At 44.9% G+C, this 19,547-nt stretch overlaps 1 protein-coding gene across 3 annotated transcripts; it reads right to left on the minus strand.

The window, feature by feature from the left end:
- Window positions 1–1,966: 1,966 nt before the first annotated feature.
- On the minus strand, window positions 1,967–19,491 carry LOC102018077 (WD repeat-containing protein 87-like). 3 transcript variants are annotated; one of them, XM_013522302.1, is made up of 6 exons: window positions 19,409–19,491; window positions 13,210–13,327; window positions 12,221–12,391; window positions 9,010–11,864; window positions 8,172–8,437; window positions 1,967–7,604 (listed from the first exon to the last, which is right to left on the minus strand). In XM_013522302.1, the coding sequence occupies exons 2-6, from the start codon at window positions 13,282–13,284 to the stop codon at window positions 2,119–2,121; spliced, it is 8,853 nt and encodes a 2,950-aa protein (XP_013377756.1). In that variant the 5' UTR covers window positions 13,285–13,327; window positions 19,409–19,491; the 3' UTR covers window positions 1,967–2,118. The 3 variants fall into 3 exon arrangements, with proteins under 3 accessions (XP_013377756.1, XP_013377757.1, XP_013377755.1); XM_013522303.1 differs by lacking the exon at window positions 19,409–19,491 and adding an exon at window positions 19,048–19,126; XM_013522301.1 differs by lacking the exon at window positions 19,409–19,491 and adding an exon at window positions 18,981–19,062.
- Between the last annotated feature and the right edge of the window lie 56 nt (window positions 19,492–19,547).

Consider the following 19,547-nt stretch of genomic DNA (forward strand, 5'->3'; position numbering starts at 1 on the left):
TTTCACTGTATAGATAAATTACTTCATTAGATTGATTCCTAAGTACTTCATTTTCTTGTATGCTATTGTGAAGTGTGTGGTTTTCCTAATTGCTCCATGAGTTTGTTGTTTGTGTACAGGAATGCTACTGATTTTTGAGTGTTGAGTTTGTATCCAGCTAGGCTACTGAATTTGGTCATTAAATCTAGAAGTCTTTCTGTGGAGTTTTTAGGTCTTCTGTATAGAGTATCATGTCATCTGTGAATAATTGTAATTCCTCTTCTTCCTCTCCTATCCTTATTTCTTTTATTTCTCTCTCTTGTCTAATTGCTCTGGCTAGTGTTTCTAGCACTATATTAAATAGGAGTAGTGATAGTGGACATCCTTGTCTTGTTCCTGATTTTAAAGTGAAAGCTTTCAATTTTTGTTCCTTTAATATGATGTTGGCTGTTGGTTTGTCATAAATGGCTGAGCTTCAGTGAGCATCGGGAGCTTCAGTGAGCTGCTCAGGAAGGGACAAGCTATGCCCCCCATATCCCAACATCACTGGAGCAACAGTGAGCCATGCAAGAGGAGAGAAACCCCACGCAACGCTTCTCTGCCATCAGTCTGGAGGAACCCTGCTGGACACCACTCTTACAAGATTCTCCTCTTACCTTCCTGGCTGCTGCTCCTCCGTCTATTTGACAGTTCACTTTTATGGCTCCTTTTTCCAATACTTATTAGTGCCCCAGTGCTCAGTCCTCAGAGCAAGGTCATTTAGAAGTTTGCATGTGCTGACAAATCATTTCCCAAGCTCTATGTAGTCATTCACCTTGGTGCGAGCACATACTATTCTTCCAGGAATGTAAAATCCTTTGAAGTCTTAAGCAAGGTCAACTCCATATTACTCATATCCTGGTTTAGAGCAGTTGGTAGCTGTGCATAGTAGGAAAAATCTGTTATGATATCTTGAGCACACACACTGGGAGAGGAATGGGAGGTTGGTAACCCTTTTTAGCATCCTGGAGAGGTTTGAAGTCTGTCTGTCTGTCTGGCTGGCTGGCTGGCTGGCTCTGTCTCTGAAAACTGAATAACAAAGGGCTAACAAGGGGAAGATAATTGTTGAAGTTCGTTCAGCTGATTATTGGCAGTGCCTATACTAAAGCCAAGATGGCTATGCTCTTTAAGTTGTGATTTAACATATTGTGTCAAGTGCCCTTTTAAGAATCTGATGAATGCTACAGACTTTTACCCAGCAAGAAAGAAAAAGTACCTGGCACACACTAACAATTTTTTCATTTAATTTCAGGAACCTCATAGACCCTGGAAGTACCTCTTTGACACTAGTTTATGAAACTATGCTTTATCAGAAAAATCCATAACATGGAGAAAGATGACTAATTCTATATCCTTAACGCATGGTGTGAAAAGTAGGGATAAAGATAGAAGAGTGTATTTATTCCAGAATAAAAGTGTCTTAGCTACAAAGCATAGTAATCAAATGTGGTGTGTAGACTTGGATTGTCACAGCAAGTACCTAGTTTCTGAGGCTCACTGAATGGTCATACATATTCTTTTTGACTCTGGGATCACAACGAACAATTCATTGGATTTTGTTTGTACCAGTGAAGCCACTGTACCCTGACTTTAGACTGACTCCTGTAATGGAAGGAAAAGAAGGCTATGATCAGGGAATTAGTCAATCCCCACATTGTGCCTCCAAATACTAAAATGCAAATGTTAGGCCTTCTGATTCTTAAATCCATTCCACCACTTATATTAATGTGTATATACATTAGTTTTGTGACAGTTGCTTTCCTTCCTGTTGTTTTCAGGACAGGGATGGTAGAGGACAAGGAAGGACGAGGACAAGGACAGACCCTTCAGGAGCTTCATAGAGTGAATACCACTGGCTGCTGGGATATTTTCATACTCACAGAAGTATGTATCTCTGGTGACCTTCCTAAAAATATAAATTTTGGGGAAAAGGAACACATCAAAGTACTTGTTGCAAAAAAAGAACCTCCCTTTTATTCACATACAGAAACAGGTTTCCAGAGCTGGGTAGAAAAGGGGCTTTGATCTGGCCCCTAGAGATGAAGATCTAGATTCTGATGAGCAGAGCTTTCTCCAGTTGAGAATGAAAAGTTTTGACCTCTAGCCAGTCCCAAATTTGGGAGTGGTGGCAATGATGTGGGGAAATTCCTTGGTGAGGCAAGTATCAGCTTGGGGCAGGCTCTTCCAGGCAAGTTCTAAGATTCCGTATTTGGCAATACCTACAGGAAGGAAGGTGTGCACCTTATTCTGTCCAGGAAGGGCTACCACATCCTGGAACCCCAGAGTGCTTGGGGTATGAGAGCCACCACAAACCAGGCAGTAGAACACCCGTTCCCCAGGTACTAGCTCTGTGGGTGGCAGGGCCTCTTTATAGATGATCTGTTCAGGCTGAGTTTCCTCTGTCAGTAGCAGATCTTGTAGCAGCCTCTGGATTCTGGGGGACTTGAGCTGGTACAAGTCCATGAGCTGATGGAACTGTTCCATCCAAGCAGCAGTGTCTTTAGCATATCGCTGTTGCAGCGTCCGCAAAACATGGTACAGTACCACAAATGTCTCCCATGGAGGTACCTTTTCCTTCTTTTGTGAGATAGGCTGTTTCTTCTGCAACTTGGACAATTTAGGAAACCTGTCTTTACCCTTAAAAGCCCTAAGGTCCTTCTGAAACATTAGTGCCAGGGTTTGTTTGTCCACAGAGGCATGGGCACCTGTGAAAAGGTCTCTTCTGACAGGATAAAAATGTCGTATCTCCATTTCTTTGACAGCATTGGATAACTGCTGTATCTGTGCACTCATGTAAGGCTCACCTAGAAGATGCCAGTTTGTAGCCTTTGGGTCTGTAATCATCTGGGCAGCTAATGGGAACTTTGGTGTGGGAACAGTCAAAGATTTTAGCCAACTTTCCTTTTCCTTTCCTTTTATAGGAGGAATCACTTTCCGGTGTTTCAGAGTCATGAATTCCCTGCTGGGCTGCGTGGCCCTTGTGCTTTGTGACTGCAGAGCCTGCAAGTGATGGTGCACAATGGTTCTGAGTGTGGCTGGACGTAGCCACTCTAAGTTTCCCTCTGAAGTCAAGTCTTTGAGGAGCTGACACAATCTGTGGAAGCTGTCTCTGGAAAGCTGTTCCCCTGCTTCCATCTGTTCTAGGACCTGGTGGATCCACTCCGTGTCTGAGAGGCTTACCTGTACCTCTAGATGTTGTTTGTCATCCAGGATCCGGGCAACAGGGGGTTGTATCTTACTGTATCCTATCAGAGATGGATGCTGCTGCAAAAGCCACTTCCACCTGGCATCTGGGAGTCTGTGTTTGAGTTTGCGAGCCTCCATGGTTTTCCTGAATATGCCGGACATGAATGGTGTCTTCATGTCCTGCTCTTGGGACACTGAAATTGTATCCAGCACGGGTAGAGGCATGTCTTTCCATTTTTCAAACAGTTCTCTTTCTTTATCCTTCAACTGTACCTTTGAGGATATACTCCATATCTGGAGTGCTGTGGTTTTTTCTTCCAAGAATGTTTGTGTAACTGGCAGTGGCATTTGTATCTTCCCTCCCATACCCACATGTACTGAGATTGGTTGTCTGGAAGGGACTTTTAGAACTCCCAGTTTTATACCACTGCCTTTGACCCCAATGGGTCTTTCTCCAATAAAAGGGACCATTTTCCTTCTTTGTAGGTCCTTTCTTCTTTCTTCCTGTAGCTGAAATAGTTTTTCTTTTTTTAAGATGCCTTCTTCCTTGCCCAGTTCTACTGAACTTCTCTCCTCTTCTGTCTCACTTGAACTTTCCAGCTCCTCCTCACTCATGCTTTCTTCCTCTTCCTTGGAACCTTCATCCTCCTCTTCCACTTTCTTTTTTGTCTTCCTCTTCTCTTCCTTTTCCTTCCTCTTCTCTTCCTTCTTTTTCCCCCTCTCTGCCTTCTTTTCCTCTTCCTCTTCCTCTTCCTCCATTTCCATCTCTTCTTCCTCTTCTTCCTCTTCCTCCTCTTCCTCCTCTTCCTCCCCCTTTTTCTCCCCCTCCTCTTCCTCTTCCTCCTCTTCTTCCTTCTCCTCCTCATCAGACAAACTCTCTTGCTCTACCTCTTCTAGCAGGCTTTCTATGTCCTTAGAAATGCTCTCTTCACTTTCCGTCTCATCCACTTCTCTGTAGAACTTTCCCTTTAGAGTATCAATTTCTTTTGACTTTTCTCTTTTTCTCCACCTCCTTTTAAGAAACGGGATTTTCTCTTCCTCTATTTTTTCTTCTTCTTCTATAGCTTGTATGACTTCTCTCTGTTCCTTGGCCAATCTACTTTCTTCCTCAGCCATTTTTTCTTCTTGCTTTGTAATATTTCTCATTTTCTTGGCCAATTTTCTCTGCTGCTTAGCCAGTTGCTCTTCTTCTGTGGCCAATTCTGATTCTTGCTCAGTAATATCCAACTCTTTGATATCAAGTCTGCTCTGTTCCTTGCTCAGTCTGCTCTCTTTGACAATGAGTGACCGCTTCATCTTTGTCATCTTTATTTCTTCCTGGGTTATTTTCCTTTCATCACTGATTAGTTTTTGAAGTACCTTTGTAACACTGCTCATTTTTGTTGGCTCTGTAAAAATGTCCTCCTCCTCTTTAACCAATTTCCTTATAATTTTAGCTAACTTCCTCTCTTCTTTTGCATATGCCCTCTGTCCACTAGTAAATTCCAGTTTTCCTTTGGCAATATCTTTTTCCTCTGTGGCCAGAATCCTATATTTATATCTTAATATCTTCTCCTGTAGTGACAATCTCTTCTTCATTAGGTCTATTTCTTGTTTAGTCAGTTTTGGTTTTTCTGGGCTTTCTTGAGTCCGTCCCTTGGAGAGAATTTCTAGCTCCTTGTCCAATCTCATCTTCTTTTGGGCCAGCCTCTCCATTTCCATGTCCAATGCCTTTTCTTCCTTAGCCACATCCAGCTCATCTCTGAGCATTTTCCTTCCTTGGAGCACTGCCTTCTTTGCCACAGATAATTGCATTTTTTTCTGGGCCACTTTCTCCTGGTTTCTAGCCAGAGTCCCACCTGCTTGAACCAGTTCCTTCTGTATAGCATCCAGCTTCTCCTTTTTCTTCACCACTACCTCCCTCCCCTGCTTCAGCTTCTCTTCTACCTGAACCAGTGTCTCCTTGTGCATATCTATTTTCTTCTTTGCCTGAGCTAATTGCTCTCTCTCCTGCAGGAGTTCTTCTTTGATATGATGGAGATGCTCTTTCCTCTGAGCCAGTTTTTCCTTCTCCTGAGCCAAATTCTTCCACTTCTGAGCCAGATTCTCTTCCTGTTGGGCCAGTCTCTCCTTCTTCTGTGTGAGTTCTTTCCTCTTCTGAACCAGTTTTTCCCTTTCCTGGGCCAATTTCTCTTTGTTCTCTGTCAGTTTCTGCCTTTTCTGAACCAATCTTCTTACTTCCTGGGGGTTTTTTTCCTTGTCCTGAGCCAGATTCTCTTCTTCCTGCACCAGCAGCTCTTCTTCCTGGGCCAGTGATTTCTCTTTCTTAGCCAGATTCTCCTCTTGCGAGGCCAGTATCTTCTCTTCCTCAGCCAGTTCCTCCTTTTCCTTAACCAGTCTCTCTTGTTCCTGGTTCAGCTCAACTTCTTTTGAAGCCAGGTCTTTCATGTTCCTTTCCAGCTCCTCTAGTTCCTCAGCCAGCTCATTTTCTTGCCATTCTAGACTTTGTTCCTTCTGTTTCAATGTTTCTGCTTTCTCAGCCAATATTTTTTTTACCACAATTGCTTTCTCTTTTTTCTTTGCTAGTTTCTCTTCTTCGTGGGCAGTTTTCTCCAATTTCTTGGCCAATTTCTTTCTCTTGTGGGCCAGTCGCTCCACTTTATGGCTTAGTGCCTCCTCTCTCTGAGCCAATTTTTCCTCTTTCTGGGCAAACTTACTCTCTGCCTTGGCCATTTTCTCATCTTTCAGGGATATTTTCACATATTCTTGGGCCAGTTTTCTCTCTTCCTGAGCCAGCTTTCTCTCTTCTTGTGCAAGTTTCTCTTCTTCTTGTGCTAGTTTTTTCTCGTCTTTGGCTTGTTGTCTTTTATGTCGGGCTTCTTTTCTCTGACTCCTGACCTTTATGTGCTCTTCCTGGATCTGTCTTTGCTCTTCTGTGAGCAGCTCATGTTTTTCATATTCTTCTTCTTCTCCTTCCTCTTCTTCTCCTTCTCCTTCTTGTTTCAATTCCTTAGATATTTCCTCCCACTCTTTAAATAAGTCTTCCTCTAGAATGAGTTCTTTCTCATCCTTGGACCTGGATGACAATATATTTTCCCAGAGCTGTCTCCACTCATCCCATTTCAGCTTCCTTTTTTCCCCTTCCTGCATTCCCTCCTCTAAGAATAGCTTCTCTTTAGTCTTGGGTAGTTCCTTCTCTGCCTCAACACGCCTTCTCTCCCATTCTTGCTTCCATTCTTCCCATGATATTCTTGTCTCATCATGGGCCTGTTTCCACTGATCCCATGAGTTTTTCCACTCCTGCCAAGACAGCATTACTTCAGCAATAAATGATTTTTCTTCTTTTTCAATCACTTCCTCTTCTGCTTTTGTCATTTCCTCTCCTTCCTTGCTTGTATCCTCCTCCTCCTTTTTGGTCATTTTCCTCCCTTTTTTACCTATTTTACTTTTCTCCTGCACTGTTTTCCTCTCTTCCTTAGATATCTTCTTAGGGGATTTCTTTTCTTCCTCCTTTGACTTTTGTTTTTTCTTAGTTAGGTCACTTGGTTCTAAAAAAATAACTTGCTTTTTCTTGCCTCTTTTTGGAACCACTTCCTGCAAGCCCTGCATGTCCCTTTCTTCCTTTTGCACTTGCTCTTCTTGCTCCACCGGTATCTCTTTCTTGTCTCTGATAACCATGTCCTCTCTAATTGCTTCTTCATGGATAAAACTTGGTTTCTCCTCTGGCCAAACTATATCCCTGTCAAGGTCCTCAGCTACATCCTTGGCAAGGTCCTCAGCTACATCCTTGGCAAGGTCCTCAAGCATATCCTTGCTTTCTTTCTTCAACACGGGGCAGATCTTCTGAAAGAGTTCCCAGCTGGGGCGCCGATCTGCCAGAATCTCCTGAGCTGTAGTCACTAACTCAGTGTTTAGATCTTTTGCCATTTGTTTTTGGGAACCAGCTATCCTCAGGGTCATAAGACGACATACAGCCTTCCGCCATGAGGTATCATCTCTAGCCCTATAGCCAGGCACTCCAGAAGCACCCCGCCTCTGAAGTTCAGGCTTTTTCCTAACTGGTTCTTCTATTATAGTAGGCAAAGCTTCCTCAATTAAAACTTTTTCTTCTTTTCTTTTCTTATGCCTCTTTATTGGTTTCTGAGCTGTAGCTTTCTTGTGTCTTGTATCATGCGTTTTCTTTAACACCTTTAGGGTCTGAGCAATGTGACTCTCTGGGACAGCTATCTCGGAAAGTTCAACATCTTCAAGGCCCTTTAAACTATCAGTTGAAGATCTGGCATGGAAGGTTGTGTCCTCCATCTCAAGTGGCACAGTTTCACTCTCTTCTTTGGTCTCAACCTCTATGGGGCCTGGCTCTGTGCTCATCTGTTTAGAGTCTCCCTCTTTCACCCTTCTGAGACCTCGTGACATTTTTTGGGCTGCAGGGAAAAGCAGAAGATGGAGATCAGGAAAGTATAGGAGGCTAGCTCCTCTCAATTCTGGTATGAACTACGTGAACTTCCATGAAAGAAGTAGCAACAGAAAGGCCTGTGGCCTTTTTTGTTTTTAAAGGAAGCATTCTCTTATGGATATGTACCAACTCCTTAGAATGAATCCAATCATTACTACAAACATGTCCTAATAAAAATTTTTGAAGTGAAAAAAATTTTTTAATTTTTTTTTTAATCTTTTTGAGGCAGGGTCTCACTATGCAGTTCAGGCTGGCCTTGAACTCACAATGATCCTCCTGACTCAGAGTGCTGGGATTACAGGTGTGCTTCACCACGCCTGGCTTTTAATTCTTTATGTTTTCCCAGTGTTCCTCCCTTAATAATTTTTGAGATCTTCCCAAACTTGGATAGATCATTCCTAGGAGAATTTCTTCTATGATGAGATCTTTTCACTTAAAACTCTTCCCCCCCACCCCGTATCTCTTGACCTCCTTTAGCACTAGTTAGCCACTTCTTGGGGACCCTGAGGTACGAATCAGACCATTCCATACATACCATGCTTTTTGCCCCCTGCTCGGGTCCGTCTTTGGACTTTGCTACGCTTGACTTCAGATTCTTCAGGAACAGTGGCAGGTTGTATGGAGGGGGACATAGGTATAGAAGCTCTTGGGACATGTAAAGAAAATTGGGGCTTTCTATCTTCTTGTGACAAGGTCAAGTTTTCATTCAATCGCTGCTGCACCTGAGTGAAAAGGATTTGCAGATCTGTGGGCCGCATCCCCAGCAGGTGGTCCAGGGATTCGTCCCCAATCATCTCTTGCCTATGAAAGTCAAATGAGAAGAAAAACTATGTTGAATCAAGGACCGGAGAGAGAACAGGAAAGGAAGAACTGCTGTAGAACAAGCGGGGGGTTGGCAAAGAGGCCAAGAGGAACAGCATAGGTAGCGGTAAATGATGGCCAAGAAGAAGAAAAAAAATTCTAAGAAGCCAAGATGGCAATTATTGGGGGGATTTGTATGGGAGATGCAGGAAAATAGGACTTAAGGAAGACAAGACACAGGCAGGTAATAGCAAAGAAATGGAGAAAAGAGTGAGTAGACAAGGGATCATCAAGGATAGTCTAGGAATTGAAAAAAACTGTGAAGCAAAGTATGCACCTGTAATTCCAGGTGCTTGGGAGGTTGAGGCAGGAGGATCACAAGTTTGATCCTAATCTGGGTAACATAGCAAGACCCCATCTCAAAAAGAGAAAAGAAAGTGGCTATGAAAGAAGAAAGATTGAGGAGGCCCAGTGAATAGGATGAGAAGATCACGAAGAAAGAGAATGGAAAAATGGAGAAGAAGGAGAAGAAAATTAGCAGGTGGTAGAGAACTGAGGAAAGCACAACTTACTGGATCTCCTGGAAAGTGTCTTGTCCCTGGATCAAGTTTAAGAGTGAGGTCCTAGAGTGGATTCCAGTCTCAGGTATGATTTCGAGGGCCTTATTCCTCACTCTTTCATCCTTATCCATTAACCCTTGGGCCAGAGGCAAGGCAAAGAGATGAGTGACCATTCCTAGACGCTTCAGCCCTTCCCAGGCTAGCTCTCGGATCAGTGGGTTGGAATTGGTTGTATCATCCAGCAGACGGTGGGCAGTCTCAGAGCGCAGGGATGGAGACACTTGGTAAGACGCAAAGATCTGCCCTAGTGCGCCAATACAGCGCTGGTACTTCAGTGGGGAAGCATGAATCATAATATGGAGGATCGTCTCAACTAGGTTACTAATAGCTATTTCACTCATTTTTCTGCCCAGCCAACTGCGGTTTGCTGAGTCCATAAGGACACTGTAGGTTCCATCCTTGGATTTTCTCGTTTCTAGGAAGCTGTCATCCTCCTTCTCTTCATATTCTTGTGCTTTACTTAAAGTTCTTACCCTTCTGTGCCAGAAAAAGGGTTCAGACATTTCCCATTCCAGTTCCCGCTGGGGTGGGTGCAGGTTGCACTGTAGATGTATTGGGCTGCCCTCTGGCCAAAGACGAGCACGAATCACTGAGTTGGGGATGTAGCAATCAGGGGCAAGGAACCATTCCCGCCCATAACCAAAGTAGCATCTCAGTATCTCGTAAGGGTTGAGTCCATCCCAGTAAGTCAGTTGTAACTGAGGAGGAACCACGTAATGGTGATGGGGAGGCTTGCTCACCGGCTCCGCCTTTCTGAATTTGACGGTACCCAGTAACACAGGACTCCCATCCTCATCTTCTTCTATGACGTGTGGCACAGAATGGTCAAAGGCAATGGCTCGCTTATTGACAGTGCTCTGCAGACCCACTAATTCCTGTTTCCCTTGACCAAAGTACATATACTTGGGCAAAAGCATAGTCTCAAAAGACAGAAAGAAGCTTGGCGTGAAAGGCTTGGGGGCCTCTAGCACTTCATCCGTCATACTCCTTAAGGAAAGGAGAGAAAGCAGGGTAGGGGGAAGCAGTTTTAAACAGGATACCAGATAAAGACCCTGATTGAAAGTCACAAGCAGGTCACCCCTGTCATTTGCAAAGCAGAGCGGGCCAAAGTGCAGTGATGAGTCCAGCCTGGCTATGAGTCTGCCGTGGAAGTCCCAGATCCGGACAGAGCCATCACTACCAGCTGTGACAAAAACACTCAAAGACAAGCAGACGTCAAAGGATGTGATGGTACACTGGTGCAGAGGCAAGGTCTCTATGAATTTTGAGCCTACATCTGACCCATAGGACATAAAATCATGGAACTTCCAGAGACGCAGGCAGTTGGTTTCTGTGATGGCACCCACAGAGTTGGGCAAGAGTACCAGTTGTTTTAGGGGACAGCTGCTGAGAATGCTTGCAAGGAGCTGCAGTTGTACTTTGCTCCCATCAAGCACAACTTCTGATAAGTGTATATAGTCATCCATCCCATAGGAACACAGCAAAGAGTTTTCCCGGCCACTCAGAAGCCTCGCAGACAGCGTAGAGAGTGCCAGTACAGCCCCATAGTGTATGAATTTCTCTATTCGGGCACAGCTATGCTGAGAAAGCACTCTTATTATACCACTCTGGTGCCCAGAGAATATCAGTCCTTCTATCCCTCGCCCCAGGTGGAAATGCCCGTAAGCCAGGCAGTGTACAAAGTCCTGAGGATTTGGTGAGGTGCATAAAAGATATTTGGCTAGGCAAGGACAGCGGGTTGTGTCAAACACCAGCACGTCTGTGCTGCCCGTTGCCACAAAGAGCTCCTCTTTACGCGGGTCATAGGCCCAATCCACAGCCTCGTCCAGGATGGAGAGGGGCCAGGTGAAAAGCAGAAGATCCCCTGTTAATGGGGACACAAAGCGCAACAGGCCATCTTCTGTAATGCACAGGATCCTGTACCAGTTATCGCCACAGCAGACCCGATGCACCTGCTGGGGAGCAGACCCACAGACGTGGAAGAGATTATAGAAGCAGGGTAGACGGTACAAGGAAAACGTATGGGTACTTTGGCAGAAGAAGGTAGTGTCATCAATAAACTGGAGGCGGTACAGCTCCTCACCAAGTTCTAGTCGCCGAAGCAGGGTCCCTGAAGTAAGGTTCCACTCCTTCATCAAGCCTTCCTGGCCGGCTGTTAGCAGGGTGTTGGCCTCGGACCGGCTGCGGATACAAACCACAGATGAGGAGTGCGCCTTGAAATTGTGGAGGGCGTGGCTGTGACTGAGGTTCCATACTTGGATTTCCCCAGCCTTGTTTCCAGCATAGAGAAAACCCTTATCCAAGGAGGTGAAGCAGCAGGTGATAGAGGAGCCACTCCTGGTGGACATGAACTTCTTCACCTCTCCCAGCCTGCCCTGGCCCTGGCGCGCAAGGGCTCTCACCACAGTCTCACACAGGGCTAGAAGGGAGCCGTTGGGGCCATTCAGCACGATGTCCTGGACAAGCTCATCACCAGGCATGGAAATCGTGTGAGCCATCTGCAGGCCCTTGCCACTTTGATCAATGACCCAGCTGACCACTGACCCCCGGGTGCCAGACAGAAGCATCTTCATTTCTGAGTCATAGCAGAGACAGTTGATGTTGAAGCGGCAGGGCACAGTGGCTAGGGGTTTGAACGCCCGAAAGTGGTCCCCGAAGAGGCGCAGGATCATGTCACCACAGTAGGCCACAAGGATATGGAAGGAACCTGTGTGCGCCATTGACTGGATGGGTGGCAGTCGCTCGGTCATGGAGAAAGCTCTCTTCTCAACCATGTCCTCAGATTTGCTCTTCGTCCACACTATAGCCTGGAAAAGAATATGGTAGAAACTGCTAGAAAAGATAATAGAGGAGAAAAGGGCCAAATATTCAGCTACTTTTCCCTGTTCTTTTGTTAAGGAGGAACTGGAAGACTCTACAGTGATTCTGCCTCCTAGTGATGGGACTTGGAACTAGGTAGAAAGTATAGGACCCTTTTTTAACCTCAGTCTCCTTTAGGGGAACTCAGGTGTACTCAACGTGGAGACAGTAATTGGGGAAAGTATGGTGGGAGGACACCAGGGAATATTTATTCAATGGGTACATATTCCTTTGTCAGCTTGGTTTGAGAGCTGTATGGCTTTGGCCCATGGAAAGTAGGCTAGAAAGGAAAAGAAAGTTTTACCTGTATTTCTTTTGTGTGGGGTGTCATCCAGGAGAGGGAGGCAAAGAAGTCGGCATCACAGAAGTAATGGCATATAAGTGGCATATTTAGAGGATGTCGAGATTCTTTGAATAGTGTCTGGGACCGGTCACTTAACACAACTGTTTCACTCTTTGAGTCATCTAAAGATTCCTGGAGAGAGACATAGCATAAACTAAGAGGCCAGGGCACACATGCACTAAATATATTCTCACAAAATTCATGATTGAAGCAGTTCCCCAAATCACACCTCCCACACCTCCTAACTCTTATTACACCCACACATGCACAGCTTACCACCAATGGATCTCTGCACTTGTGACAAGTCTCCCAACACGTGCGGGAACCAGAACCCTGAGGCTATGTATGGACAGTTTTATAGTGGGGGTACAGGGAAAAATGATGTTCTTCCCAAAATGACATTCAGCACATCTGTCTTCTAACATTCTCCCTTGTGACTAAAAGGTACTAAGTATATCACCCTAACAGGATCTCCCAAAAGTCAATGCAGCCCTAAGTTATCAAAGCTTAAAACCACACAAGTAAGACATTAGGACATTGTCTAGTCATTAAGTTTGACAGGAACAGCACATACACAATATGTATTACCCATAGTGCTAGAAGGTGTGCTATGAAACATGTACCCAGGATCCATTTGCACAGAGCCATCCACAGCAAAACTGAGGTTGGCCAATGCTCCCTCTGCTGCCTTCTCCCTTCTGTGTTAGGACCCCTCTCTTTCCAGAGCATTGGTTCCTCTGACAATGCTTCAATGTGTTTGTCTGCTGTAAAGTACCTTTGTAAGAGGCCTATAGCCTTATTTGGAAATGGGTGATCCACTTTCTACTAAAGCGACAACTGTCTTGATGGTTTGTCCTGCTTGTTTCTTAGACTTATAGACAATCTATGGTTTTTCCAAAATGCTCATTATTGTAAGACAGAGGCCAACCAATGGCATATTTATACATTACCTTGCTTTTTTGTATGATGTCATTTATGAGGTAGCTAAAATCCTTCCAGGTGGGGATGAGTCTGGGGGAAGACATCACCTTGATTTTCCTTGGGTCCTCAGGGCCGTTTCTTAAACACCTGTGGGAATCCAAAAGAGGGCTGCTTAACTACTGTTACGTTTTGAGGAAGTAGGAGTCAGAAGGTAAGAACCATGAGCTCACATGTACTGAACACCTTGTATATGTCAGGAATTACAAGATAGACCTTCTCATTTAATCCTCACTATGGCCCTGTGGCGTAAGTATTGCCCTCCTTACAGATGAGAAAACTGAAGCGTGAAGAGGGTAAATGAAGGACTGGGGAGGGAAACAGAAACTTAGAGAGGGACTAAAAAAGAAAATCCTGACAACCAAACAATAGTACTTTCTGGTTGTGGTATGTAAAGAAAACATTTTGTGAGGACTAGCAGGTTTTCAGAGTGTGGCCCCTTGTACTCCCACACCAAGATTTTTGGGGAGGGGCATCTTCAAATGCCGAGTCCTGGGTCCTGTCCTAGACCTACATAGAAGTGAGACCCGGAAACCATAACTTGTAATAACGCCCCTTAGGTTCTAGATGATTCTGCTGACATCCAAGTCTGGTTACTGAAGTAGGAAGTACATAGAGAAAAGGGAAACCCAGGACTACCAGCCCCAGCTGGCACAACTGGAGAAAGGATCCAGCCTTTCTGTTTGTGTGATGTTTTTTGTTTTGGTTTTTTGTTTTGTTTTGCTTCTGTTTTTTTGAAGACAGGGTCTTACTACGTAGGTCAGGCTGGCCTTGAACTCACTATGTAGCCCATGCTGACCTCAAACTCCCAGTGATCCTCCTGCTTCAGCCTCCTAATTGCTGGGATTACAGACATGCACCACCACACGTGGCCCAGCCTGTGGTCTTACAGGCTTCCCCAGGCTTGTGGGATCAGATGGCTTACTTATAGAAGACATTGTGCCACTTGTTGTCTACTTCCTCATTCCATTCTTTTGGTCATCATGAGGACAACCTTTTTCCTGGTTGAATTTTAAATAAATCTTATGAAAATCCCATTCTATCAAGTGTCTGGCCTTAGTGGTGCCATAATGGGATTATTTTTCCTCATTTGTAAAATGAAAACACCAATCTTCCCTTTGCCACTGGATTGCTGCATAGATCAAACAGGATAATTCATATGAAAACCCTTACAGAATTGTCTGAAACAGCAAACAATGATGCTTACAGTACTGGTTTTATATGCTAACCTGCTTCTTAGGCTGGTGACCACTCTATTTCCATTCCTTTCCTATTTTGTACATTTTAGTTACTTTGGAAACACAACTGTTTATTGTCTGGCCAGAGGAGGGCAACAGAGGCCAACCCTGCCTGTAGATGTTCCCAGTGTGTTGGGTCCCTGGATTGGCAGCATCAGCATCACCTGGGAACTTGTTAGAAATGCAGATTATTGTCCAAACTCCACCACTTTTTAATTGGAAACCAATTTCTTTTTCTAGTACTGGACACTGAACCCAAGGTTTTGCATTGAGCTATACCCCCAGCAACTCCTCCCCAATCCCCGTTTTGAGACTGGGTCTCATTAAGTTGCTAAAGTTGCCCATGCTGTTCCGGAACTTGGGCTCCTTCTCTCTCAGCTTCCCAAAGTGCAGAGATTTCAGGTGTGTGCCACCACACCCAGTTAAATAATCTGGGCTTCACCTAGGACTTTAGCTGACCTTATACACACTTCAGTGTAAGGCTGCGGGTGCAGAGAAGCACTGGAGCCCCCAGTCAGTGTGGCCTGAGTCTCCTAAAGCAAGGTCAGCAGAACCCATCCCCTGGTGTAGCTGAGCCTATGCTCAATGTTGCCACAGAGATTTGATGGCTAGATTTGGGGGAAACTGCAAGCAAAACTTATCTGGCCTGTGTAGGGTGGGTTAGAGTCCACAGATTATCTTCCATATTAATCACTTCATTAGTTCTCAAAAGAACCCTAAGAGGCAGATGTTGTCTTCCTTCTGCCAGCAACGTGAAGTCTGAGAAGAAAAAGGGGTGTTTTGGAGGCTACAGGGGCAGATTCAAGACTAAGAGCCAATCCACAGGTCTGGGTTCTGTGTCAGAGGAGGAAGAGGTTCCGCTAGTGCTAGCTAAGGAAGCGCTCTGATCCCCAAATCCACTAGCAGTGAGAACTGGGGACTGGTGTCTGACATCAGCACCCCGTCTCCTTCCATACCCAGGCTGTACACTGTGCTCCTACGTTATCTTTTTCATTTTGTCCCCTTTGATCCCGCGCTTGCTGCTCATTTGGACCACCTTTCAGGAGCCAGTGGGATCTGCTTCAGATCACACACATCAGTGGGTGGCCATGGGGGCCAGCCCCACAGCTCGGGTTCATGCCACTGGCTCCTTCTTAGGCCCTAGAGCTGCTGAGAGTCACCATTTGTAGCAAATTTATGGTCAATGCCAACAATTCCCATTGTTCTCAGTACCTCCACTTCTTTTTTTATTTTAATTTTTTTTTGGTACTAGGAATTGAACTTAGGACCTCACGCTTGCCAGGCAGATGCTGTGCCACTGAGCCATATCCCTGGCCCTTTTAAAAAAATTTGGGGGGGGGACCCACTTTTTTTAACCAGCCTACAAAAAGAAAAAGCATGTGGTGGCAGCCACTGGGAGCACATTTCTAGGGGATGAGTGACAAACAACCTCCTGTTGTTTATTTTTGTTTTGCTACTCTCTCCCACCTTGCAGACAAGTTTCTGCACCAGAAGCCTCTCTCTCAATGTTCCCCACATTCCACTACCTAATCCTACTACCTGTCCTTAAAAGCAAATTTGGGGTGAACTCCAGATGCCTGAATTCCAATGGTTTTGACTGTTTAGTATGTCCATAATCCAAAAATTATCCAATGGGAAAATTCAAGTGGTCAATTTAGGGGAAGATACAGTGTGAAGGAAAGCAGATTTCCTGCCCTGCCTTGAAACCTAATTGGCTTTAGGGGGCGCTGCGCTACACTACTGTTGAGCCCCTGGGCTCCCTCTGGGTCCCTCCCTGTGCAGTTGTCTAGGCAATGAGAGAAGGCAGACAGGGTTCTTGCTTTATATCAAGGAAAGCAGACATCAGAGGAGTCATAAAACTGACAAACACGGGAAATTCTCAGTGATGAGTTATTAGTCTTTGAATTTTTCCACAACTTTTTCTTAAACCAAATTACCTCAATGATTCAGGTGTGTGTGTGTGTGTGTGTGTGGTGTTTGTGTGTGTGTGCATGTGAGTGTTTTCTTGTGTTAGGGAATGAATCCAGAGCCTTCACACTGAGCTACACCTCCAGCCTTTTATTTTTTGAGACAGGGTCTTGCTCAGTTGACCAGGCTGCCCTTGAGCTCGGCATCCTCCTGCCTCAGCCTCCCCGAGGGCTGGGATTACAGATATGTACTACTGTTCCAGGCTTCTAAATTTTTGTAATTTCAATTCTTTTGAGATGATTTTTCACTTAGTTTCCTGGGCTTGTCTCAAATTTGTGAGGTCAGGTGATCTTCCTACCTTAGCCTCCTGACTAGCTGGGTGCACTATAGGTGTGCACTACCATGTCCAGTGTTAGAGATTAAGTTGTAAGAGAAAAGTAGAAAGTACTATGAATACATATAACAACACCTGAGTATACCAAAGGTGATGTGTACTCTATACTTTGAGAAAGGGCTCTGCATGGATTATACAGGCTTACAGGTAGGCCTCACATTTGGGATGGGGGTACAAAAAGACCAGCTGTTATCAGAAGGATCTGATTAACTGATTATAAAGCCAGGGGCACCACATTTGGTGGTGCATGGCTGGGCAAGTTAGTGACTTAGGAATACCTTATTTCAAAATAAAAATAAAAATTGGGCTGGGTTCAATCTCCACTACCATGCTAAAACCAAAAAAGAAAGAAAAATAAAAAGAGAGGCAACTGTGGCTTATTTGGTTTCTTTGACATAACTGATTAGAGGGACCCAAGTTCCTCTCTGGGGCCTGAGAGTGCTACTGTAGTCTTTAAGTAGCTTCACAGTTAGGGCTGGGGCTGGAATGCACTTAATGTTTCTTATGGAAAGAAACAATTTTCTAGGCTGACAAATACATACATGTTAACAAGGTAGGCTAGTTTCTTTTGGGCTGAGGAGTTACTCAGGAGCCCTGGGAGAAACGATAGCATCCAGGACTGACAAGGCTATACAATGGTAACTAGGCAGTTTACATATATTTTTATTTAATAATTATGGTGCTTCTGTGATTTAGCTTACCACTCCCTTAAATAACTTAAATATGGACATGGTTAAAAATATTTAAAGCGTACTGAGTGGCATTTAAGGAAAAGAAAGTCACTTTTCACACATTATCACCTTTCCTGTTTCCCCTTTCCAGAAGTGACACTGGTCGTCTTTCCTGCTCAGGTATTCTGTACATATACAAGCATATATGTAAATGAGTTCTTTATTCTTTTCCTCTGTCTCTCTCTGTCTCTTTCTCTGTCTTTTGTGGTACTGGGGATTGAACCCAGGGCACTCTACCACTGAAATGCATTTTTAAAAAAAATTTTTTGAGACAGAGTCTGATTAAGTTATCCTGGTGGGACTTGAACTTGCAGTCTTACTGCCTCAGTCTCGCAAAGTGCTGAGATTAAAGTGGGAGCCACTATGGCTGGCTACATTTTCTTTCTTAGTATATCTAGAGATTAACTCGTTAATACCTATAGCTGAGCTTTATTTTCCAGCAGTTGCCAGCTTCAGCATATTCTACTGTGTTGCTGAACTATTATTTATCCAAACTTTGAGACATTGGGCAGTTTCCAACCTTTTACTAGTATGACTCTTGTACAAATAAATATCTTTGTTGGTTCCCTATACAGTTGTAATTTAATTTAATTTAAATTATAAAACTAAGCAACAAAAGTATGTCTCCATTAAGTATAGCTTGGAATAGTATTTTGGATACATTTGGGCTAAATAAGTTATTAAAATGAATTTCACCTGTTTTATGTAAATTTAAAATTGCATTGCAGCTTGCACTGTAATTCTATAGTACTGCTTGATATTGTTACTGTCTGGTCCTCGCATGATACCCCTATTGGACCAAGAGGGTAGCAGGTCTCTCCTGAAGGTGACTCTTCAGAGCCTCCCTCTGTCTGGGTTTCTCCCGTGTCCCCTGTAATCACTCAACCTGACATGGATTAGGTGCTTAACACCTTTCTGTTGAATGAGTGGGCAAACGAATGGCCTGCCCTCTCCCAGAAGAAAAAATAGATGCTTCCCAGATTCAAGCAGTACGAAGCATTTTCCTCCCAGCAGCCTGAATCAGGAAGGTAGTGAGGGGGCTTCTTGAAAATAAGGCTTTTTTTTTTTTTTTAAAACCGGGAGTCGAACTCAGGACCTTAATGCTTGCCAGGCAGGCGCTTATGCCACTGAGCTATATCCCCAGCCCCCAAAATAAGGCTATTTTCAAGTCAATTCCCTCAACAGCCTTTATGGAGTAGGAGTGGCACTATAATTTAAAAAGAAGCGTTCCAAGTCTGATTAGGCCAGCAGGTGAGCTAAATTTGGACAAAATTTCCGAGGCTGTAGGTACTCAAACACTACTTTCACAATGGGCCACCAGTGAATGAACGAAAGATGAAGTCTTCGGGGCAGCCGCGGGCGCAGAGCTCTGGAACAGCCAAGGCAGGGGGAAAAAGACCACATAGATTCAGGTACCCGCGTGGGGAAGTCAGCTGTATCCACCTCTTTAAAGCAGGAGCTGCGCCTGTTACCTGCGACAGAGCTCCGGACAAGGGGCGGTACGGCGATACCCAGGAACTACTACGTGGGCGAACACACCTCGAAACAGCTTCGGAAAAGCTACCTCGCCGATGCTGCGCAAGCGCCAACAGAGCGAGTATCCGGGAAACGCGGCGTCCAGACAGTAACCATAGGGACGGGAGTGGGCGCGTGCTTCCACAGAAGAACCAGCGCCAATCAGAGCACCTGTTCGAATGCTTAAAAAAAAAAAAAGTCCCGTGGGGGCCCGTCGTAGACTGGGCCCGCGTTCGGCCGACGAGCGCGTGCGTAAGCACGCATCCTCCTCCTCCGCTGCCCCCTCTATCGGGAGTGTAGCGCAAAGCTTAGCTTCTTCCACCCTTCTTGAGGCTAGCGCTCCCCAGGTAAGTGACTGGTGCCTTGAGGAAAGGAAAGAACATACCCTGCCGAGTGAAGGGAAGAGGCACTCGGGGCTGTGAGAGAGGCGAAACGGTAAGTAGCGCGGCTTGTAGCCTGGAGTTGGCACGAAACAAGCCTGTGTTTCTCACCCTCCAACTGCTTTGGAGACTGGAGCTGCGCCG

The sequence above is a fragment of the Chinchilla lanigera genome, unplaced genomic scaffold (assembly GCF_000276665.1).
Source record: "Chinchilla lanigera isolate Chin_1 unplaced genomic scaffold, ChiLan1.0 scaffold00067, whole genome shotgun sequence".
NCBI lineage: Eukaryota > Metazoa > Chordata > Mammalia > Rodentia > Chinchillidae > Chinchilla > Chinchilla lanigera.